The 25,523-nt window shown below is 38.9% G+C and overlaps 1 protein-coding gene across 1 annotated transcript in view; it reads right to left on the reverse strand.

Moving 5' to 3' along the window:
- Positions 1-727: 727 nt before the first annotated feature.
- Positions 728-25,523, reverse strand: part of LOC102220283 (glutamate receptor ionotropic, NMDA 2D-like) — a 179,081-nt gene continuing 154,285 nt past the window's right edge. The window contains exons 16-19 of the mRNA XM_005808183.2: positions 25,189-25,306; positions 11,255-11,316; positions 10,949-11,119; positions 728-6,244 (exon numbers count right to left, since the gene is read on the reverse strand). Coding sequence (XP_005808240.2) covers positions 3,104-6,244; positions 10,949-11,119; positions 11,255-11,316; positions 25,189-25,306 — 3,492 coding nt within the window. The 3' untranslated portion in view covers positions 728-3,103. The remainder of the gene's footprint in view (positions 6,245-10,948; positions 11,120-11,254; positions 11,317-25,188; positions 25,307-25,523) is intronic.

Raw genomic sequence — 25,523 nt, forward strand, 5'->3', positions numbered from 1 at the left:
AGCTATAGTAAATAGCTAACGTAGGCGGATGGTTGGTCTTAGGTGAGCAAAAACACAGTTACATACTGGTCTCTGTTTTCACTGGGGGTGAGGGAGCTGGGCAGTAGGTCTGAGACAAGGAGAGACACAGACAAAAAAGACATTTTTGAGATAATACCATGAATTTAGTAGACAAACCTATATAACAGATAATAGAGTTTTGAAATATACTATTATATACATAGAGAGAAATGGGCTTTTTCGAGATTAAATAAATATATCAGTAGATACTTTTTTTTAAAAAAACATACCAGCTTTACAATTGCAGACAGATACCAGCACAATGAATAGACATAAGGGAAAAAGAGGCGAGAAGAGGAAAAAGGGAAAGATTGATGGTCTTTTTTTTTAAGTAAACACTCAAGCTTTATGTTCAGACCACTACTGTTGTGCAACTGACCTCCTGTGTAATTACATATCTTTAATGACTGACATTAAAGTTCTTTGCGACAGCCTTCACTCACATCAAGTCAAATAATTTGGACTCAAATTTAGGTTGCTTGGTTGCATAGAGGCATGCCCCCCCATGTTTGCTTAGTTTATCAAAAGGCTGTTGATTGTAATATGCAAAGCAAAGATGGCTCACTGTTTTTACGTGTGTGAATTTCATTCTACTGTATCTGTTTAGTATGGTTTCATTTGAGACATTTTATTGTTATTTAAACAGATGACATTTTTTAAATATCTTACATTTTTTATGATGGTAGTTATATTTACATATATGAAATATAAATAATTTTATCTCAGTGAAAATAAGACAAACTCTATAATGCAAAATCTATATTAAAAAGCTAGCCTCTGTTTTGTTTTCTTCAGTTAAATTAAATTATGGCTCAGATGCAGTTCCAGGCGATCAACATGAGCTGACCAGAGTTTCAGGGAAAGATGGTTCAGGATGTTTCGGCAACTAATAAAACCTTTGTCTTTTTCCTACCGCTTCACTGATGCCCAGCCTCCAGTTTAAAAAAAAACTCTTAACCTAATTTTGAAAAAACAGAATCTAAAATTTGTCATAACTGTGTCAGCCATGCCATGGATAAAAAGCTATGTCTTATAATCACACATTTACAAGATGAGAAATGCTTTTTAATATTTTTAACAAAATATCACAATAGATTCCATTGTGTCTTCCATATACTCTTATTTAGATCCAACACTTATCACATCACAAGCATCTTCCCTGTGACATCAAAACGGCTCTGGCACTAAATATATTCCTAGGTAAATAAATAACTTTCTGATAATACATACCATCTTACTCATACTTGACAGGAGCAATTAGCATAAGGCTAGAAAGTCAAACAACCTGTAAATCACCAACAAGCTGATTAACTACATGTCTTTTGGTTGATGGCAAGCAAAAGTGGTTTAATAAGCTTTTTAAAATTATTTTTTTGTTCTCTAGCCTTGGCACTAACTTGAAGAATAAAATAAAGCCAACAAAAAATAGAAAACCAACTAACAAGAAAAAAAGACAATTCCATTCCAATCAATGGCAACTCTAATTCTTTAGAACTCCACAAGATTCACATAATGTTGCTCACCCCGCTTTGTCAACAATAACCCACATCAACTTTATATCTGTTTCTTTACCATGTATGTAGACCCTCTGAAGTGCTACAAGTTCCATCTTCAAGTGTCTTACAGTAAATGGTGCAGCACACATGTCGGCGGCTGACTTTACATTCAGTCGAAAAACAGGCAGGGAACAGAAACTGCCTCCAGTTTTGTAGTTAGGTAGTTGTGAGAACATTTTATGTGTACCCAAGCTAGAGTAGCATGGCACAGTGATTACATTGTATTAGATTTAATACATGTCTTGACATTTAAAACACCATCAATAGCAACAACAACTATGACACAGAAGTAAAGAAATGGCATTTAAGTATAAAGCTTTAACAATAACAAATATGGTATAATGTATTGCTCAAGAAGGAGAGTAGATAACTTGACTTGATTATGTGCATGTGTTCTTACATGTGTTTGAGCATTTGTGGGGTTGTGTGTGGGTGTGTATGCGCGTGTGTATGCATGTGTGTTTGTTTGCAGGGATGTGAGCACATACAGTATTGGAGGTGATGTAATATTCTGCGAGATAAAAGGAAACACAGCTGGAAACATTATACATGTTGATGTTGAGCTCTACTTAAGTTTGGCACTCAGCTTTTCATTAAGCCAGAAGAATATCAGTCACAGCTGACTTACCCTGTTGTCAAGAATACAAACACAGAAAAGCACAGACACACAGAATAATCACATCAAAGAGAAGAGGCAAGAGGAGAGAACAGGAGAGGAGCTGGCGAGAGAGCTGAAAAAAGACTGGTATGTGAAGAACAGAAAGTAAAAAAAAATATAGAAACAGAAAATGAAAAACAGGAGCAGGAGGACGAGGTAATAAAGTTGGAGGAAAAAGAAAGCAAAGATAAAGAAAGAAAAAACAGGTGGTAACCACCCTCCTGTCCCTCTTAACCAGAAGGCATTGATCACGCAACCAAGATACTTTAGGTGGCTGTCACAGTTCTGCGGGAGTGTAAACAGTTTGTTTGGGAAAAAAGAAAATCAAGGTAAGCAATTTGTTTAAAAGGAAAAAATAAGAACAGTGTTCAGTGTTAAAGGCTTCTGAGAGCAGTGGGCATACAGTACTATAAAGTTTCTGAGCCCTCAGAAAGTATTGAGATTTCTCTGAATGCACTGACTACGTACTTCACTGCTTTACCTTTTCAAAATCCTTTACTTATAACAGCAAATATGCCTTCTGTATTAGTGATGCTTTTCATGTCAGATTACTCCAATGTTTAGCATTATTCAGAGAGTCAATGCTGTTGTTGTCTTTCACAGGATGAGAGAATTTTAAAGAGGCAACGGTAAGAAAAAAATGGTCCTGTGTTCTCTTGACCTACTCCAGTGGCTCTGTTTGGCTTTCTGGTTTGTTTGTTCATTTGTGCAGAACATTAAGGAATGGGCTCAGAGCTGAACTGACTAAGCTACACAGCCATATTTGCACTTTCTTTTTTTATGTCAACTTTGCAGGACATTCGTAGAGCTTTTGTTGTCTTGCTTAGATTCACACTTCACTCTCCACACTAGAGAAATGAGCTGAGCCCCTTCGTGAGCAAAGGCTCTTGGCTTTTAGGGGTAAGTGAGGAGACTGAGGAAATCTCTGGGGTTGGGGTACAGAGCGCAGTCTCTGGTACTGCAGTTTGGCACTTGCCGAAGCCATTGAAGAGGCCTGGATTGCTCCCGGTGCAGATGAAACCACTGAGGGAGAGGATACAGATGAGGAGGAGGTAGGGAGAGGAGCATGAATTGAGTGAGATGAGGACGGAGGAGCTGGAAGGGCTGGGAGCTGTGATGGCAAGTTTGATACAAGAGATGAAGGTGGGGATGGTTGTCTTCCTCGATCTCGGTCCTTTTCTGTTCTCTGTGTCCTTTGCTGGATGCTTAGGTTTGACTGGCTACCAAATTTAGAAAGATTGTGTGATCGATCAGGTTTGGATGATGACAAGGAGTCGTGTTTTGGTTTCAAGGGACCACCAAAACTCTGGCAGTGGTGGTACAGCTCTTCCTGGCTTCGTGAAGTCACACGAGCCCATTTAGAGGAATGTGGATGGTGTCGAGGTGAATGACAGGAGGAGCAAGCAGTGTGGCCCCTACTTTTGTCCTTAGACTTGCGCTTACTTTTCTTCTCATCTTGTATGTGAAGCTTGTCTACTGACCAGTATCGACGGGGTGGTGGTGGGGTGAGAGGAGGCGGAGGCCATTGTGAACCTGATCCCCAGTCTCTCTCTCCTCTACCACCCCCACCTGCACTAGATCCCCACCCACTCTCTGCTGTTCCCCATCTTTCTCCTCGCTCTTGGAAGAGGTCATCTCTGCTGTTGACACTGCCTGCTTTATCCCTAGAGGGATATGTGCTAAAAAACCAACCCCCTCCTCCAATTCCACCCACTGCCCTACCTTCATGATCCTCCCAGTACCTCTCAAACTTCCCGAATTCTCCTGAAGACCCATCGTCATCAGAGTATATCCCAACTACCTTATCACGTTCACGCTCCTCTTCAGATATTGTCCTACCCCCTCTATGCCTTTTTCCACGTTCTACTTTCCTCCTGTCTGACTCAGAATTTTCCTCCTCATCCTCTACTTCAGATTCCCACTCATGAAAAGACAATCCTTCCTTGGAATGCATTTCACCTCTTTCGTTCCTTCCCAGCAGTGGCCTCCTCTCTCCCTCCATGCCCACAGCATCTCTGTCTGAGCTTTTGCTTTTCCTTCTTTTAGAAGATACTGGTAACAAGGGCAGAAAGGCAGATGGTATGGCATCAGAAGATGGATTACCTCCTCGCCAGAACTTGACAGATGTAGAAGCCTTACTAGAGCTATGCTGGTTCTTGCTGTTTCTTCTCCTTTGATGTCTGTCTTTTCCTCTACTCTCTTCTCCACCATCTCTCTCTTTCTCATTTCTATCCTTCCTTTCATCTTCACCAGGGATGTTCCATCCATAGCTTTTGATAGAGCTTTCACTCTTTTTCCGAAATGATTCCCGCCTCAATGGTGGGTAAGATGGGAAATCTGGTGTTGCTGATTTGACTTCCTCCCGTTTTTCTGGATCTCCAACCTCTTGATCTGCTCTCTTTCGCTCTCTTTTTCTTGTCTTATCCTCTTTCTTTCTCTTCTTCTTTGCTTTGCGGTGCTTACGCTCCCTTTCTCTCTCTCTTTCCTCTCGCTTCTTCTTTTTTCGTCCTTTCTTTCTCCTTTTTCTCTCCCGCTCTCTCTCTTTGTGTTGTCTTTTCTCATCTCTACTCACTGCTCCATCTTTGTTTGATATCCCTCCTCTCGCTCGTTCTCTGTCACCCCATGATGCCCACCACTCCTGCAATTGCGCCAGTTGACTGCTGGTTCTCTCTCTTCCAAAATTTCTCTGTGGATGTGGTTTTCGGGGAGGGACTGGAGGAGGTGGTGGACTACATGGTAATGAGCGCGATGACATCCTCCGGGAACGAATTTTCTTCCGTGACCCAAGAAGAAGGCTTGATTCCTCAGTAAGAAGATCTGAGTCATAATCATCATCCACCATAAAATCACGATCTCCTGCTCGGTACCGGAAACTGAGTGAGGAGTTGTAGGAGCTGTCACTGGAGCATGATGAGGGGGAATTTGATCGAGAAAGTGATCCAGAGGATGAAGAAGATGATGAGGATGAAGACGAAGAAGAGGAAGAAGACGAGGCACTGGTGCAAGATGAGTAGAAACGGCATGGAGACGAAGGAGTAGTAGGGGTGTGTGTAGGGGAAGAAATCGGCACAGGAAGTGGAGGAGGTGGAGGAGGTCGGCGTCCTCGCCTGCCAACTCCATCACCTGCCCCATACCTTCCACCTCCTCGTCTCCCTAGAGGGAGTATATTCTCATAAAGTGGACCTCCTGAGCCTTTTCTCCTTGCCTGAGCAAGGCTTCCTCGTCGCCAAAAGGGAGGCCTTCGTGGAGAAGATGGGAGTGGAGGAGGAGGCTTGGGGATTGGGTGTCCTTGTTGAGAGCCTTTTGGAGGCAGCCGTGGCATCCCCGGGGCTTTAAAACCTCGAGAATTGGCTTTGGTAGTCTGTTGAGGACCTCCTACTTGTTGGTCCAAGTTAGCCCCTAGCCCCTCTGGGTCTATTGGACCATAGTAGCGCTTATATTCATCTAGCCCTGTGTCACCTCCACCAGGAACCCCTACCTGGAGGCTCCAATGTGTTCCAAGATTCTGTTGATACTGCTGCTGTGCTTGCAGTTCAGTGATGCCACCTGCAATTCCACCAACACCCACTCCTCCACTGCTGCTTCCGCTCATTATTTTTTCTGGCTTTGGCCTGTTCCAGCGATCAACCACAGCCAATCTGCGGTCATGACGAGGCAGGAAGGTGGAGCAAGGCATGGGGCCTTCCAATAAAGGGCTATTGGAAGGACCCAGAGCCATTGCTGAATGTCCTGTAGCTGCTGGTGATCCAGGTAACATAGTTGTATAGGTCTGCCCTTGCTGCTGTTGGTGGTGCTTCTGCTGTTGTTGCTGTTGCACCATGGCGATAGCGGTTGTGTTGTTCACTGTGGCTGTAACAAGGTGTTGTTGGGGGACACTGGGGATAGTAGTAACAGAGTGGTATTGAGGCAAAGAGCTTTTGCTCCCTCCCGGTGCTATTTCATCCTCAAACTGGCAGCAACTGTACATCCCCTGGGTGGAGAGATAACAGAAGGACCATAATTAGATCAGCAGGCAGTCGTATATGAAAAGAAGGAGACTGCATGTACATATCAAATGCAGAAAAACATGGATGCCAACACCGTTGGTTTGAAAAAAAAAAAAAGTCAAATTATTCTGACCTGAGAAATAAATAATGTGAAAATAATTTTTAAAAGACAGTTTTGAGATATACTTTATATGACTATTTAAACCAATCCCCAATAACTAGGTAAAAATAATGTTGTTTTAAACCCCTACTTTCTAAGTTTAGATGTAATCAAGAACTATATTTATTGTGATGATTGTGAAAAAAATCACCTTTTACCAAAGTATACAATGTTGTTGCTGTTGAAAGAAGATACTTTTTACAACTGCTTCAAAACATTTTCCCCATAAATTTAAAGCATCTTATTTGTAAAAAATAATTACTACTGTGTCTATTTTATGTAATAATTTGTTTTAAGTTTTTAACTGTCTTATGGCGCAAATTGGTTTAGTTGTTTGGTTTTCTGTTCCTGCAGTCTTGTTCTCTTAGTTTTCTTTTTTGCTCTATCTGGTTCTGAAAAGTCTGAAAAAGACTCTTCAAGTAATTGAACCGAAACATAAAACTGCGTTAAATATCCTAAATTTCGATCCCTCCTCCCCCCTAAAAAAACATAAGTCAACTGAAATTTATGTCACATAACTATGCCCTTCTGTGACACTGTGTTCCTCTTCCCTTTATTTACACATTAGAGAAGAGGAATGGAACTCAATTAGCAGCTCTGAGAGTGGTCATGTAAATCACAAAATCTCTATTATGCCTCACATGATAGGGGAAGATGACTCAATTGATATCCACACCATAACAATGATAAAACACATGAGGCCTCTTGTAAATCTCTGCTCTCCACCCGGATATAGATCTAATGGAGGGGCTATAATAATGGTCCTTCTGGACAAATGAATTGGCACTCCCAGTGACAGAAGTACTACCTCAGTCCTTGGAGCAGAGGATGCTGCACACTGTGAAAATGGACATCAGGGTAAGTCGCTGACTGTGCTCAAGGAAGTCACATACACACAAGCAGAGGTCTACATTATATATACCCTAATAAGCATTTACCAGCCAACCTTTAGGTGAAGAAGATAAGGTATAATCAATATTTTCCATCAAAATTGAAAATATTATAGATAAGAGTTTAGCCAAGTACGCTGACACGATGGGTATTAATGAAGAAATGTGAAATTGAACTCCAAATTGTCCAGAATGAAGATCTACTTGCAATATTTCTAGATAACAGGTACAGCAAAAAATCAAAACAAAAATAACAAACTTTAACTAGACAATCAAAAAGACTGCTGAGGATTGAACACAAATGAATTGGCACTCCCAGTGACAGAAGTACTACCTTTTGTCGTACAGAAGCTGATCGAATGGTTTATTGAGAGTGGTCTAAGGTGTGTATTTCTCTGTTGTCTTTCTCAGATTTGTGCCTCAAGAGAATTCTGTCTCTGAGGTCTCACACATAATTCCTTCCATTTCGTAGTTGGTGTTTAACCTCTGACCTGCACTGTCAGCTGTGGGACTTTTTATAGACAGGTGTATGCCTTTCCAAATCATGTCCAATTAACTGAATTTATCACAAGTGGATTCCATTTAAGCCATAGAAACATCTCACAGATGATCAGTGGAAACAGCTCAATGTTGAGCTTTATTGGCAAAAGAATATGAATACTTGTGTAAATGTGATTTCTTGATTGTTTTTATTTTTTTAATAAATTTGCAAAGCACTCAAAAACTTCACACAGGGAATTTATATGTATAATTTAGAGGAATAACTAATGTAATACGATTTGGAATAAGGCTATATAGAACAATGAGCTGAGTAACAATAATTTCTGACATTAAATTCTTGATAAAGTTCTTGGGGTCAAGGTCAAAGTTCAAGTTCCAAATATCCCATTATTTAGGAGTTGTTAAATATAGCAATTTTGGAAATGCCATGGAGCAGTTCAATTTAAAAGTTTTACGCAGATCTGAAAATGTTCAAAATGTCAAAATGACCCCTCTTTTGTTCTAGTGTTAAAAACTCAGCTTTCAAAAATCTCAATGTAGTTTGTGTCAACACTATTCTTAGGACAATGTTCACTTCTGTCTTTCACTCTTACTTCAATTTAGATTTTTTATAGTAGCCGTTCAAAGAAACAGTACAAACATTGTTTGAAAGCACCATTGCTGTATCTATTTGAACTTCATATTTCTGACCTGTCTGCTGCTTTCCAGTTCATCTCTGACCTCACTCTGTACTATTTTTGTAATTTGTTTAATTCACTTTTCTGCTTCTGGCCTGCACAACCTTTTTGCCAGCACAACATTTCTTATGATCCACTATCTCGCCACTCAAAACTCGCAACTGTCTCACTGACTGCTGGTTCTGCTCTCTTCTTATCTCAAAGCTCCCCTATCTAACAGAGCAGCTATAACTCAGTTTTCCTCTTCATTGACACCCTATATCTGTCCACTTTGAAATAATTTCTCTTTTCTGTGTTGTTTTTTTATTTCATACAATTTTCTGAGTTAATTATTTAACTTGTTTGCGAACTACCTTCAATTTTTCACAGTTAGCCCCACAAAAACTGCCTGGGCTTAACTTACAGAAACCCTGCGGACATAAAAAGGAGACAGTTGTGCAACAGCAGAGTAATCAATCTGTATTGGGCTCTTAAAGCTCTTCTTAAAATGATGCCAAAGATAAATGCTGCTACTTATTTTGGCTTTGTTTCCTTGTCCTTGCTGAGTGCCAGAGACAAGTGCCAATAAGATTGGCGCCTACATGTGCCTGCATGGAATCTAAATCTTGATTGTATCAAATACATTTTTTGTATTTTCTGACTCTATCATTAAACAGCTCTGTCTACTGAAAACATTAGCATTACAAATAAGCATGGTTGATTCCAATCATTCCAAAAACAAGAAAGAACCCAAAACATTTTTAACCTTGAGGTTTATCAAAACATCTGTTCCTGCATAAATCATTCATCAGCAATGTTGAAGTAATCTGGAAAGAAGTTAATGGTTGTTTCACTGATTAGCTCCTTTTTTAAGTTTTCAAATTTGTAAAATCAGCTACTTCAGAGTCACAGCTATTAAAATCTCTGATGCCTTTGATTATATTCTATTTTGATTCCCAAACAAAGTTTTTTGTTCCTCTTTTAATATTTTAAAACTGGCTGGAGCAGACTACTTTCTACACATGACTGCTTTTATCTAAAATGAAAATATTTGAAATTCAGTAAACATCTTTAACTGCATTTCCTACTGTTGCACACAGTGAAATATATGCACTTTATATTTAAAATCATGGTTTAATTTAGGAATCTGTGAACTGGATTTCAGTCAAGAACATTAAATCAATGAATCTTAGAAAGACAACACACTATGGGAAAACATATTATTGTACACTGTAAAGTCAGTACTAATGTGGATGCTTTTAAACATTTTCCCTGGTAAGAACTATTAAAGCAGAAAGTACTACCCTAGAAGAACATTTATGCAGACAGAAAAAAACTTGTTTATCATTGATAAGCCAAAAGGTTGCTGTATTTGGACTTCTCACTGTGAATCACTGACTTTTTGTTTGGTCAAGAAACCAAACCTTAGAGCCATGCAAAAATTTTATTTTTGTTTTATTTATTCATTTATTTAATTTAACAATATTTGATTAGGGATGCATTGAGAACATGGAACATGATCAAATGCAGGGAAAAATGAAATGCTCTGGGTTTTGGCAAAACCCCTTGTGACGGCCCTGCTGTGCGGTCCTGTGAGTGAGCTGTGTGGCGGGTTAACTGTTTGTCAATTAGGTCCTTGATTATGGGAGGTGCTTCTAATTACATGGCCACCTGGACAGTATATAAGGAGCGCCATTCCATTCATGAGTGTGGCTGGCCGACGCAAGAACCAGGCGCAGACGCGATCCAGACTCGGCGGCGGCGCCAGCAGAGCTGAGACCTGTGGGGTCAAACCGGATCCATGACTGGGGAAGGACCAGGCTGAGGGAGCGCTGAACTGTCTCGTCTTGGGCTTCCGCCCATTGCACCCCTAGACAATTGGTTGTTTTTAATAAATGCCTCTGAAGAGTTTAAAAATGTTGCTGGTTGCCGTGTCCTCCCTATGTTTTGTTGCGGCCGTTCGAGCTGGGCCGTAACACCCCTGCTCTCATTGAGAAAAAAAAAGTCTGTCTTTTAAATCTTTACAAGTCCACTAGGTTGTAACAATAACAGTCGGCACTAAATGGTTGGGAACTCAGAAACAGTCCAGAAATTTTCTTTGCATAAGTGCATGTATTTAACTCCTTACACTATCCTAATGTATATTATATATGATTTTTGCAAGTGGGAAAGATGGGAAGTTGTAAGACTTTTTACTTCTTATTGTAAAATAGATGAAAAATACTAGGAAATAAACTAAAATTGTCCAAGTCACAGATCATTTTACAGCAGTTCTACTTCACCCTAGCCTTGATTAAAATGGTATCTTTCTGCAGTGAGAAGAATGAAACATAGCACATTCTCCAGACATTCATAAAGCTTATTCACTGATTGGCAATAATCCATGATTGAATGACTCTATTTCAACAGTTTATTGGCTTTAAATGTAATTCTTAATATTAGGAAAAAAAAAAACTTATTAAAGAATCTCTTCTTTCTTACCCTGCTAAGAGCCAGGAGAAAGTCCATCCCTCCAGACCTTTTGACACAATGCCTTAGTTTCCAGTACACCAAATGCTCCCAGGCAAACACCAGGAGACTGAGGCCCATGGCCACCAGCAGCATGTAGAATACCCCTGCCATGTTGTCAATGTCCAGCTTACTACTCATCACCTAAAGGCACAGAATAATGTAACAATGAGAGAAGGAAATTACAAAGAGAATTCCCCTAAACTGCTTAACTAATCAATAAATACACACAGAACATGGCTCAGAAGACTAAGTTAAGCTTTGAATAAGACATCGTACCTCAATCTTATCATTGTGGCAAATTCCAGACAGCCAGAGGCGCTCCAGCATATCGATCTCATCTGAAAGAAAAAGGAAAGGAGGAGTGGAAAGAAGATCAAATTGGTGAGAAGATGGGGCTGAGGTGATGGGTCAGTGTGCTTAAAGGGTAAAACTGAAATTAATTAAGGTTGAAGGGACACATGGAAAAGACAATTGGTAAAATAAGTTCAGACAGTACAGCAGGAAAGGGGAAATTAAGTAAAAAATGCAAAGAAGGGGATTACCACCTCTTTGTCATGAGATCAAGGTGTTTGATCCCCTAAGAGAGAACACTGAAGCATGAGAAGTAAAGCTTAAGAGAGAGGAAGAAAATGTAGTTTCAACAAAAATAAAAGGAATGGATGATGAAATTGAGCATGGTGAAGAGAAATAAGCAGAGGAAAATAATTCTTGTTTTAATATTCTTGCAAAAATGTTAAATACAACAGCTGGATAGAGACAATATAAAAATAATAATAGTAAAAACTACAACAAGAACTTGTAAAACAAACCAACAAGTGCTAAGAACAGACAGAAAGTTCACAAAGAGCAGAAATGTAAAATATTTTCCCTTCAGAAGTTATGAGATCGAAAGTAAAAATTGGGAATTAGTGGCAGAGAGAAACCCTTTGAAGCCGATTCTGAAATGGCTCTGTGTCTGAGGCGAGTACACTGAGGGCAGAGTGATGCGACAGCACATGGGAGATGAAAGGAGAAATACACACAAGCATTACATTTCCTGCTCAAACTATACAAAACACACACACACAAGGCACACACTCTGAACTCCAGTGTGATAGGGCTCTCTGCCCTGCCCATTACTGCATTAATCAAAAAGAATGAGGTTGTGCAAAGGAGAATGGTGACTCTTCTTCCCATGTACAGGGCTTTAGGTGTGCATGACTGGGTTGCAGACAACTTCTGAATCAAGCACATAAACACGGTGTCTTAAACATGGGCTCAGGATGTGTAACTGTACAGAGTCTCATGATGCCCCAGTTAAAGAGGATCCCATCCTCAATTATAAGTCGACCTTTGAGTTAATTACTGTGGCTTGGAAATGCCTCCTAACACTGTGCCACGTCAATTAGACTTCTACCACTCAGCCAGAATGACTGAAACTTCAAATTTGCTCAAATAAAAAAGAAAAAAATCTCACTCCAGTAATAACTGCTGTGCAAAATTAGACATCCGTTAAAAGGCTTGCTCGAATTCAAATGTCACAACAGCCACTGAGATGAATGTTCATTCAATGGCGGCTTACTCACGGGATCTAATTCTTCACATTTTAATCACAGCTCAGTTGGTTTATTTTCTTTGCCCATACTTTTTCGCTTTCTGTATTTTATACTAAATTATTGCAGTCAATGAGCAATAAAGCTTTTATTTAGAGAATATTTTCCACAAAAAAGGCAGCAGAAGCACATAATTCCATCTGTCATCCCTTCCTCATAATAGAAGAAAGGACTTAGCATGCAGACCATAAAATTAAACTCATGGTTCCATCTGTGAACAGTTTTTTTGTGACTTGCAAACAATCATTGTAAATTCACTCCTATTTAAATCCACCATTCCTGTATTCCTCCAACTTCTACTCACTGGTTTACAGTAGAGAATTAAGCCCCCAGAATTGTAATCCTCTCAGTGGCATTGTAGAAAATATCTCCCTTATCCAATCTGTGCAAAAAAGCAGTAAGTTAAGGCTATTATCACCTGAGGCAGTTCTAAGGATACAGCATCACCTGCTGTGACCTCAAAAGCAGGCAAACAAGAGGAATTCCTACCAAGTGCTTATCACATCAACATGATTTTCTCAGATCAAATAAGCAAATTGTGTATTGTGTCTGAGGTTATGTCATGTGTTTGACATCTCCTGCACTAATGTAAAGAGAACAATATTCAATGCACAATAGACTCAAAAAGTATGTTGAAGACTTAGCCAAAGTCTTCCGTTCTTTGCTAAACCATTTTCTTCATTGGAGACAACTGGAATATTCTAAATAAATAAAATAAGGCCAAGGAAACCTAATTATCTAAAAGTAAATGTTAGAAAACCACACAGGATGATTGCAATAGACCCTGGCATCATTTCAATTTCTAGATAAATGTTTATTTTAGTGTCATGGCAACTGGTCATCTGTTTTTATTATTCCATTGTTTTTTGTACTTTTAGGACAAGGCTGCATACCTATATTTTGTTCCCCAGTTGAGTGGAATTGGATGGTTATACAATCTTGTTTTAAAATGGCAGAAAAAAAGAGCACATTTAGTATGCTCTTTTCACTTTTTTATTTAGTTAACATAATAGCTGTCTTATTTGGATTGGATTACTGTCTATGCTCTGTAACATTCTGGAGAGAAGTTATATTCAGCATATGAATAAGCAAAAAGTGTCTTCTTGGTTGGAAGATGTATTGGATTGGACAGAAAACACAGGATAGTAATTGGAAGGTAGTGCAAAGGCTACATTGTGAGTGACAGAAGTAAATTACATTTGGCACTGTCATGTCATCTATCTCAGAGAAAAATTGCTTTGTGAAGATATCAACAAGTCTTTAAAAGATGAGATAATGATTGAAAAACCAGTTTTAGAAGAAATATGTTTTTATACTCCAAAGGATGGTGGATGCAAAATATTTTATTCTTTGTTTGTTTATGTAACAAATGCTCTACAGACTGCACTCACTGGCAACCAAAACAAGGATACTGAATAAGAAAAAAAAGCAAAAAAAAAAAGTCATAACACTTTTCTCACAATATAAAATCAAACTTTAGTCAAGGAAAAAAAAAAATCACTGTTAAGACATTTGTTTTTAACCTGTCACAGTTATCGCCACTCACAAAGATTTACAAAAATATACATTTGAGGGAATATTTGTCATTGCTGCTCTGTTACATTGTTGTTATTTATTCATAACTTCCCAAATATGTTTCCCTGGATATACATACAGCATGAAGAGAACTATTTCTTGTAGCATTTCTCTAGTTGTTTCAGGGTTCTTGTCATCAAGACAATTTAAACACCAGGAGTCTTACAAAAAACAATGGACTCTGTTAGAAAAGTATAAAGAATCACTATTTAGTCTATGTATTGGGCTATAATCGAAATGTCTGAAATCAATAATCAGTGTCTGGTTGATCCTAGTTGCAACGCTGGTTAAATACGATCTATCACACACGCTATCATTCCTAGATATTCTTTTTGTGGATAAAAAAAATGCCCTGGAACATGAAGGCAGCCAGCATCTTCATAAGCTGTGCCTGGAATGCCGAGGCAGAAAACACAGAAAACAACAAAAACATTTTTTTCTTTATGGAGCAAAAACAAAGTATTTTTTAAAATTACATTATTTTATTGTCTGTTGAAACTATTAGACCGCTGCAACTGTGTGCACTGTGTGTGGGTCTGAGGGGGTGCATGTGTGTGTGTAAGGGAAAAGTAAGAATTAGGAAGTGGTAAATGGCTGGTTGAATGAAAATAATCAGTTTCACGTTTTGTGCAAATAAAAAATAAAACATATTAAATGAACAGAAACCATAAACGGTCTTATCAAAAACATACATAAAACGTTGGATGTGAAAGCGGCAACCCTCCACCAGAAACAGATTTTTAGGGTTGAATTTAGGAGAAAATAAATCACACACAGAGAGGTGTAATTACAGCACAGCATTCAAAGCTCTATTTATTTTGTCCCCTCTCTGTAAAATTTACATTTCAAATACCTGCAGACATAAAGCTGATATGCATATGCATTATAAATGTGCTGTTTTTGACTGCAGGTAGAGTAAGTTCATGTTTATATGTGACTAAATGAGCAGAAGCTTGCACTGTTAGAAAGAAAGCAGGGATGCTGGATAAAAATGTTACGCAACACATGATTTTTCTGTGTGCTCATAGACATCATTCAAACAATCTCTACTGAATAATTTTCACTACATATTTAACCATAACAACATGTAGGACAATAATGATACTGAAATGTTTAGAGGCACACATGTTTGGGTGTTCTCAAAGCTCTATTTTGTGAAGTAATTCAGGGACTAACGTATTAATTATCCTGTCCTACGCTGTTCACACCAAAGCTTTTTTTAAAATGTCTAAACGAAAGTTTGATGGAAAAAGCAGAGTAGTTACCAATGCACATCTGTTTTTTAAACAACAAAACTCCAACTGTGGAAAGACACAAAGCAAGAACACTGCAGATCCTGTCAAGAAAATCCGAGCTCATCCCACTTCCCCATGCTGGAGATTTTAGTTTAGCAGTAATAATAAATAAAGTTATCTTTAAAATGAATCACTCAAGTGATATCTAGGCCCAACAGTAGACTTAAGTGTCAATAAAGTTAGTTTAACAGTAATAATAAATAAAGTTATCTTTAAAATGAATCACTCAAGTGACATCTAGGCCCAACAGTAGACTTAAGTGTCAATAAAATAAATCTGGTTGTGTGTGTTGTTTTTGTCTCATGCAAACTTTGCTTTAATTTTACTTTTTTCTATCTAATCATAAGAAATCATAGTCAGTCAGAAAGAGTCATTAAACAGGAAAAGCAGGTTTCCTGGAAAAAGAGGAAGTAAGTTCCAGCCTGCAGATTTATAAAAAATAGCTGAGACTATTTCTTATTTTAAATCATGAAAGTTTTAAAGAATGAAATCTAAAACATTTTGAGTAATTTCATAAGATTCAAAGTAAAATACTTATATTAATATTGGTTTACTTGTAATAATACTTACACTTATATTTGTGAGAACATTTATAAGAAAAACCAGTAACCGTAACTTTAGTATTAAATAATTAGAATCATGTATTATTCTTTTGGTTTCTTTTCAGAAAAACATCTGTAATAACTCACATTAGGATTATAATAAGGATAATTAATAAGTTATGGTTATAAAATTATAAATGAATGCTAAATCAGAGAAGCTAAAGAAAATAAATGTGATATAAATGTGATTTTGACATTGAACTTGAAATGGTGTAAAAGGTGTAACTGCAATTAAACATCACTGATATGTTGGAGGTAGAGAGTAGGTGAAAGGTGAAAGGCAAGGAACTAACAGGAGAGCAGAGATGATCAACGCCTTATTTAGAGAGTAGGTGAAAGGTTGTGCAGGCAATGGACATAGGAGGTTGAGCAACCCTGAGACATTAGCACAGACATCAGGAAATGTCTGTAAGACAGTGATGGATATGAGATCATCTGTCTAAGCAGTCAGAAACCCTATAAAAGGTGAGTGCAAAAGAGGAACCGTTCGTTGGATCCTCCGGGCAGCTTCGAGCCAAGATCGAGATGGACAAAGAACTCTGCAGCTGAAGAAGAGCCGGGGCCACGGAGCCGAAGACTGTCCTGCTCATGCATGGGGACCAACCCGTCTGGCCCACAACCTGTGGCTTCGAATCGCACTTCTCTCATCGGCTGGGTTCAGACCCCAAAGACAAAGATGAAGACAAAGGCAAAGACAAAGAAGAAGAACTGGTGCCTTCCTTCCTGCCAGCACCAAGTCCTGTGTGACCTCACCATCCATGCGGAGAGGAGGCTCATCAGACCTACAGAGATCCCTGCCTTCATCGATCGGCGTCTTCCTCCTGCTGCAACACCTTCTTCATCATCAGGCCAGGTCTGGGGTTCGAAACACCAGGCTCCGTCCGTCTCTCTCAAAGGTTCCTTTTTTTTAGTTCTTAGTATCAGCAGTAGGGAAAGACAGACTAGATGATTGATTTTACTTATTTGATTATTTCTGCTACTGAATTAAGCTGTACTGACCCTTGCAAAAATGCCTTACTAATAAAATATTTAGCATAAAGAAAATCTAAAAGATGTTGTGGACATTCAGTTAATGAGTCACCTTAAAGTTCTTTGATGGTTGTAAAATAGCTGTGATGTTTGATTCTGGAGAGGAAAAAGTTTAAAATGTTTTTAAGTTGCTGGTAGCCCAAATTTAAAACGTCATCCTTGGGACTCGCCCGAGTCACTAAAACCTACCTGGTTCAATAACAAATGCAAGTTGTAAAATAAGAGAACGAGCGACCGTTAACAGGTGTGCTCTGTGAAACTAGTTGGCTGTAGGCTGCTCAGTCTGGCTAATTCACAGGGGGAAGAAGGGTGAGACACCTGGATGTAGGCCGTTAAAAATCAGGTGAATCGTTTCTCGAAACCAGCTTAAACAGAGTTTACTTCAGTTCTGGACAGGGTAAATCCCGGCAGATTTAGGAAACTCAATTAACCCGTTAGATGGAGAGCTGGTAGCACATCTCCCCTCTCAGAAGAGGAAGTACGAGAGTGAGAGAGCAGAGACAGAAAGGAGGGGGGGGGGTGTTGCGCAACAACAAGTGGCGCCCAACGTGGGGCCCAGACTAACGGAGTAGGAGGGCCCTATGCCAAGTCAGTGAAAACAGATGTGAGGATCTGAATAGCTCACTTGGTTTGTTAACTCTTAGGGAATAGAGTTAATGGTGACTGATATGGCCGTCAGTCACAACCCTTGCAGTAACTGTATGGCATACAGGTGAGGGAAAGCTTCTACTGAGGATAGAATGACCGGATCCAGACAGTGAAGCTAGTAGCCAACATAGTCTAGACCCATCCCTGCTCAAGAGCGCAAAGAGAGGCTTTGGGGGATAGACAACTCGAACCGACAGAGAGACGGAGTGATGGATGATCACTTCGAGGAGGAAAATCTGGGGAAGAAACCGGAGGAAGCCGGCCGTCCAGATCGTTTGGAAAAGGAGGAGACCTCAACAGAACTGCATCAACTTTCTGCACAGCTACCCAGGGCACCCAGGACAGCGGATGGAAGGTTTGTTCATCAAGAGCACAGTCCCATGGGGTTCAGTCTGCATGGATGTAGCAGAACCAATGGGGACAACAGGAAAGAGAGGTGAGAAGTACCTCTTGGTGCTGATGAACACAGTGACAACTGCTAGAAGAGCAGGTCTTCCCCTGCAGAGGAACTCCGTTCACGTCACAGAAAGCAGGGAGGCGAAGACACTTCTCCTTTTTGCTCAGAGAAGAAAAAGGGAAGTTGCAGCTCAAAGTGTCACTGAAAACAGGGCAGAGAGTTTGGATTAAAGCTCAAGATCGGCCTGCAGCTACGGGGATCAAGCTGAGATTCAACGCCCGAGTTTTTGTAAAGCAAGTACTGAACTTCAACACAGTACTACTGAGGAAGAAAGGGGTCCATGAGGAAGCAGTGCTCAAGCCAGTTCTTAGCTACAGCGAACCAGAACATTACGAGAAGATGGCCAGAGAATCAAGCACCATGCCATCCTACAGTAGACTGGCCACTATTACAGGAAGGTTACCGTTCAAAGAACAACTTCAAGGCTTTGGACTGGGAGGGCCGTGAAGAAATTGGACTATGCTAAAGAAGAACTCCTGTCACAACCTGATGGATTAAAATGGAAAAGGATCATGATTACGGATAAAGCGTCATGATGCTTATGCTTTTTGCTTTGCTCTGCTGAACAGCCAGAATTTTTTTTTTTGTTTGAGGCCTTCTGTCTCAGCCCATCTTCCCTAAAGAACCATCCCACATCCTGAAGAACTGACAGTTCATCCAGCGAAGGTTCTTGTAGAAGAATCAGAGCGATCCAAGTTTTCTTCGACATTCATCACCTCATGGGGGAAATCAAAACTCCAAGGAGGGGGTGTCAAGAGAAGTGGAGTTTTGATGACTACACTGAGCCCTCTGTGACAACTGAGGATGAAGAATCTGCATCTTCACATCCCAGACGAACCTCTTCTCTTTCCAGGGGATGAGGACGGCGAACTGCAGGAGGGTGATGGACTCCCAGCATGTGAAAGGTCTGACCTCGTGGAGGGGGTGTCAAGAAAATCCGAGCTCATCCCACTTCCCCATGCTGGAGATTTTAGTTTAGCAGTAATAATAAATAAAGTTATCTTTAAAATGAATCACTCAAGTGATATCTAGGCCCAACAGTAGACTTAAGTGTCAATAAAGTTAGTTTAACAGTAATAATAAATAAAGTTATCTTTAAAATGAATCACTCAAGTGACATCTAGGCCCAACAGTAGACTTAAGTGTCAATAAAATAAATCTGGTTGTGTGTGTTGTTTTTGTCTCATGCAAACTTTGCTTTAATTTTACTTTTTTCTATCTAATCATAAGAAATCATAGTCAGTCAGAAAGAGTCATTAAACAGGAAAAGCAGGTTTCCTGGAAAAAGAGGAAGTAAGTTCCAGCCTGCAGATTTATAAAAAATAGCTGAGACTATTTCTTATTTTAAATCATGAAAGTTTTAAAGAATGAAATCTAAAACATTTTGAGTAATTTCATAAGATTCAAAGTAAAATACTTATATTAATATTGGTTTACTTGTAATAATACTTACACTTATATTTGTGAGAACATTTATAAGAAAAACCAGTAACCGTAACTTTAGTATTAAATAATTAGAATCATGTATTATTCTTTTGGTTTCTTTTCAGAAAAACATCTGTAATAACTCACATTAGGATTATAATAAGGATAATTAATAAGTTATGGTTATAAAATTATAAATGAATGCTAAATCAGAGAAGCTAAAGAAAATAAATGTGATATAAATGTGATTTTGACATTGAACTTGAAATGGTGTAAAAGGTGTAACTGCAATTAAACATCACTGATATGTTGGAGGTAGAGAGTAGGTGAAAGGTGAAAGGCAAGGAACTAACAGGAGAGCAGAGATGATCAACGCCTTATTTAGAGAGTAGGTGAAAGGTTGTGCAGGCAATGGACATAGGAGGTTGAGCAACCCTGAGACATTAGCACAGACATCAGGAAATGTCTGTAAGACAGTGATGGATATGAGATCATCTGTCTAAGCAGTCAGAAACCCTATAAAAGGTGAGTGCAAAAGAGGAACCGTTCGTTGGATCCTCCGGGCAGCTTCGAGCCAAGATCGAGATGGACAAAGAACTCTGCAGCTGAAGAAGAGCCGGGGCCACGGAGCCGAAGACTGTCCTGCTCATGCATGGGGACCAACCCGTCTGGCCCACAACCTGTGGCTTCGAATCGCACTTCTCTCATCGGCTGGGTTCAGACCCCAAAGACAAAGATGAAGACAAAGGCAAAGACAAAGAAGAAGAACTGGTGCCTTCCTTCCTGCCAGCACCAAGTCCTGTGTGACCTCACCATCCATGCGGAGAGGAGGCTCATCAGACCTACAGAGATCCCTGCCTTCATCGATCGGCGTCTTCCTCCTGCTGCAACACCTTCTTCATCATCAGGCCAGGTCTGGGGTTCGAAACACCAGGCTCCGTCCGTCTCTCTCAAAGGTTCCTTTTTTTTAGTTCTTAGTATCAGCAGTAGGGAAAGACAGACTAGATGATTGATTTTACTTATTTGATTATTTCTGCTACTGAATTAAGCTGTACTGACCCTTGCAAAAATGCCTTACTAATAAAATATTTAGCATAAAGAAAATCTAAAAGATGTTGTGGACATTCAGTTAATGAGTCACCTTAAAGTTCTTTGATGGTTGTAAAATAGCTGTGATGTTTGATTCTGGAGAGGAAAAAGTTTAAAATGTTTTTAAGTTGCTGGTAGCCCAAATTTAAAACGTCATCCTTGGGACTCGCCCGAGTCACTAAAACCTACCTGGTTCAATAACAAATGCAAGTTGTAAAATAAGAGAACGAGCGACCGTTAACAGGTGTGCTCTGTGAAACTAGTTGGCTGTAGGCTGCTCAGTCTGGCTAATTCACAGGGGGAAGAAGGGTGAGACACCTGGATGTAGGCCGTTAAAAATCAGGTGAATCGTTTCTCGAAACCAGCTTAAACAGAGTTTACTTCAGTTCTGGACAGGGTAAATCCCGGCAGATTTAGGAAACTCAATTAACCCGTTAGATGGAGAGCTGGTAGCACATCTCCCCTCTCAGAAGAGGAAGTACGAGAGTGAGAGAGCAGAGACAGAAAGGAGGGGGGGGGGTGTTGCGCAACAACAATCCACACAAACATCTGACTCTTCTTTCGGTCTATAAAATGAAGATCAACATCTGGGTCAATGGAAACTCAGAGCAATTTAAAAAAGGATGTAAACAGCAAAAGAAATCAATTTCCCCCAGGTGTATTGTACTGTGACAGTTTTCCCTACCTTCAGTGCCAAAAAATGTTCATATTCACATTTTCTTTTATGTTTTTTTTTGTGCGTGTGTGTGTGTGAGTTTTATTGCTTTTGCTCAGTCAGCATGAAGCTGTGTGAGAGGCACAAAGAAACAGTGTGGTGGAGGCAAACTTTGGATGTATGCTGCTGTGGGATTTTCACTGAAATACAATGTCAGCAGTTATAAGTGCATATACTTCTGCATCTGGGTGTTCTTATAGCATTTCTTTAAAGGTAGTTTATTTCTCTAAACTCCGTTGGAGCCGAGTGTAACTCGGCAGTAAGCTATCTCATCTTAAAGAGATTATGCTACAAGCACTGTTACGCCTCAGATTTTCTCACAAATGTACACAGAATTTCCAATTCTGTCAAAGCCTACACTGAAAATGAAGTCCTAGAACATGTAATTACATTTAGACTTAAAAGCCAGCTTTTTAAAAAGATGCTCAATAAAGTAGAGGATTGGATTCTCAGCGTTAGTTAAAAACAACCCAGCTAATCAATACAAGCTTTCAATATGCAACATTGTTTCTGCACACAAAGGTAATGCAAATAGCTCTGGTCTTTGAGAATGTGAAGCTGTGGCTGCAATTTAAGTTAATATACATAAATATGGATAGACATCCCAATGTAAAATTCCCCATTTAATTGCATTAGCACAGAGCAAAGTTGAAGCTTTTTTTAGAAGCAGTTCTGTTCTTCCATCTTGTTACAGAATTAGAAAGAAATATAGAAGGGCATCAAATGAAACAGCCAGACATCTCATTTTAAGAAGGAACAGGCATATTTTACTTTTAATATCCATGTGCCATCAGCCAGTAGGGCCATCTACCCCCAGGAGCTGCTGTCACTGCTTGCACTGAGGCATTTGCCACCATCTCTTGTTCACTAATTGCAAAGAGGCTAAATTACTCCTCAGGGAAGCCAATTTGATGACTGACCATGTGAAAAAAAAGGAAATGACATCCCTCTAACAAAGAGGTGGATTACGAGGACCAATTACAGAACCCGTTTAGAGCCACAGTGCATTTTACAGCGCCTGATAAATTAATATATATTTGAGGTTGATTACATGATTGCTGCAGCTCAGACTTTAGGTTCCAAATGAATAACCCGAAGAGCACAATTAAGCAAAACAGTAGAAGCAAAAAAAACATGCTGGTCCCACAAATAAGCATGGAAATTTATTCACACTCCTGGATGAACAAGCATTTTCCAGTATTTCCAAACACATACTTATTGATTTGTTTATCTATTTGTCCTACAGTTTGCAATGTTAATAGTCTTTAAAGATCCTTTTTGTCTGGGAGAATTGTTAAACTGGTAAATAAATTACACTGAGCTGTCCTATTTCTCAGCTTTTTCAGGCTTTTTTATACTATTCAGATTTTTGTTCTGTCTTTTTTATAGCTTCAATAGATGTAGGATGTCAAATAAAACCCAATTTTGTATAAAACAGATATGCTGATTTCACCTTTAGTGAGAAATGGCATCTGAAGTTCTCATCTCATACCAGAAACAAACTTCTTGGTTGAATGGAAATTATTTAAATGAGAGAAAAATGTAAAAATCTTAGTCATGTGTGACTGGTTTGGCTCTTGACCTCGAACACTAATGTGAACAGCTGTCATTTCTTACAAGTTTTGCTCTCTTTCCTTTAACTAGTGGCTTGAATAACTTTTTCATACATTTTAAACTCTAATGAGTTCTCTGTCTGATTTCACCTGTCTTTTTCATTAATTATCTCATTCATTCTTCACCCAATCATAAAGTCTTGGAAAGGAAACATTCTCATGTCAGTTTAAATTAAAATTCAAAACCAATTGTGAAACTGCTTGGCCAAAAGAAAAAACAAACAAAAAAAACATAACAAATAGGCTACTTTATCAAAGTTTTCAAAGTTCTAAGTTTCTTTCTGTATCAGAATAAAATTCCACCATTAGAATCAGTGAATCCTTACAGCACTGATAAAGTATTTTCATTTTGTACTAATTAGTTTATTTAAGATAAGAGATGTATTAATTCTCGTCTTCAAACCTTTGCTCTGAACCATCGCACATGCACCTGCCAAGATTCTATCATTTTTCTTGCATTTTATTTAATAACTGCCCATCCTTATCCCCATAGAGAGGACTGAATTGTGCCTCCAAGAGTGTTTTCAAGAGGCCAGAAGTATCACAGGACCAATTCCTGATGACCATCATTAATCAGTCTGTTGCTTGTGGCATCATGTCTGATTTATATAAAAAAATCACTGTAACAATACTGTAGGGTTTTCCACCACAGTATTTCCACTGTTAGACCGATGTCCATGCTTGAGTCGATTCTTAATTGGCTTAATTACTCATATTGGTTTTCCGGCAAGTTTCCAGTAATGGTTTGATGGTCCCTGTTTTATTAAGTTTTAAAGCATCAAAATGCATAGAGACAGTTTTATTGCACACATCACATTTTTCCTCATTACAGTACTAACAAAAATTATGTTTGAGAACCAGCTTATCTCTGACTGACAGCAGCAGTGCTAACTTTGAAAGCTATACAAAGTTTTTCATGTAAGATTTGAAACATGGCGTGGGCCATATTTCTGCCTTCTATTAAGTAATACAGAAGATTAAAAATGGTTCTTTCCTGTGAACCAGCATTTTGTTGCCAGAGTCAATGCTGGAGGGAATAGAAACAAACATTTTAGAGGACACCTGGATTTGATGGCCTAAACTGAAAAACTTGATCTAGATGAGGTTGTGTTCCTTTCACCGTTTTCCCTTACAGCCATGTTACTAGCGCTTTGAAACCCACGTCATGTGGGTCTAAAAGTGGGAATATAAGGGTATTTGTTTTCTTTCTTTCTGCACATTAACTCCTGGAATGTCTTTGAAGTTTGTACTCTGCTTTTGATGTTCTCATGTTCATGGTGGTAGGTGTATAGAACAGTGGGGTTGAATTCGCAATGTTCTCCCACATTATGAATAGGTATGTTACTTTATAGTGAATTTATTTGTTGTTATTATTATTATTATTATTATTATTATTATTATTATTATTATTATGAGAGATGAAAAATTATATTGTGAATTTTTTTACATAAAAGAAATGGCAGGTAGGGTAATGTGATGATGAAGTCGTGTACCGTGCCGTGTTAACGGAAGTTTTATTTTGCTATGGCATTGTGTTTTCTATGTTAGTAAGAGACTGGTAAGCAATAGTTTGAGAGAGTTACTCATGCGCTTATCTCTAAGCTACTCCTCATGTCAAAGATTTTACATAAAGTAATCTGTAAACAGCTGCAAATGGAATTGACAGATCAGATGTGTTTAAGTCATGAAATCAGATTGTGAAACTTCTGTTTCACATATTTTAGATTTTGCTGCGATAACGATTCAAAAAACATGCACTATTTTTTGCCTGGATGAAATTTATGATGCTTCAGGAATTGTTTAATCCTCTGTAGTATCTTTGAGTTGTAGCGCCTCAGAAGTATGTTTTCTTTCTTAGGATATGCTTCACATATCAGGCAACCTGGTTCAAAAATTTAGAAGAGATTTATCATTTTTATGCCTCTATTAGCTGTTCTTGAGCCCTGGAGACATCTCAAATGTAAGTGTTTTATACTGCTGCTTGACTAATATCAGCACCTGGTTGTGTTTAAATTTTCCTCAGAGAAATTAAATATAAAATGAGTTCTTGTTGGTATGCTTCAGTCTTATTACTCAGTCATATGATAATTACATGGAATAAAAAAAAAAGATCAAGTCAATTTTCTTTTTCTTCAACTGCATGTAATGAGAACTGTCTTTTTTCTCTTACCATCTCCAACTAATTGCAGCAGAGCCAGGTCTAATGGTCGTTTCCAGCGAGAATTCTTGTGCAGGGCGATGCCATAGCCTGTGGTGGCAAACACTTTCCCAGACCCAATGGTCATCACCTTATGGGATCAAGCACATATAGATAAATAAACATTATTACATCCCTTCTGTCACTGCTGCCTCAGTGCAGTTATCTCTGTTTAAATATTTACGTCCCTTAAAATCCCATCACTGGAGAATGAGAAATGGTTTTGGGGAGGGGGTGCAGCAGTTGTAGTAATTACTGCAGCAGTGGCTGTTGTATGAACCAGCTGGGAGCGTGGGCCTCACACAGAC

This window comes from Xiphophorus maculatus, chromosome 13, assembly GCF_002775205.1.
Source record: "Xiphophorus maculatus strain JP 163 A chromosome 13, X_maculatus-5.0-male, whole genome shotgun sequence".
Lineage (NCBI taxonomy): Eukaryota > Metazoa > Chordata > Actinopteri > Cyprinodontiformes > Poeciliidae > Xiphophorus > Xiphophorus maculatus.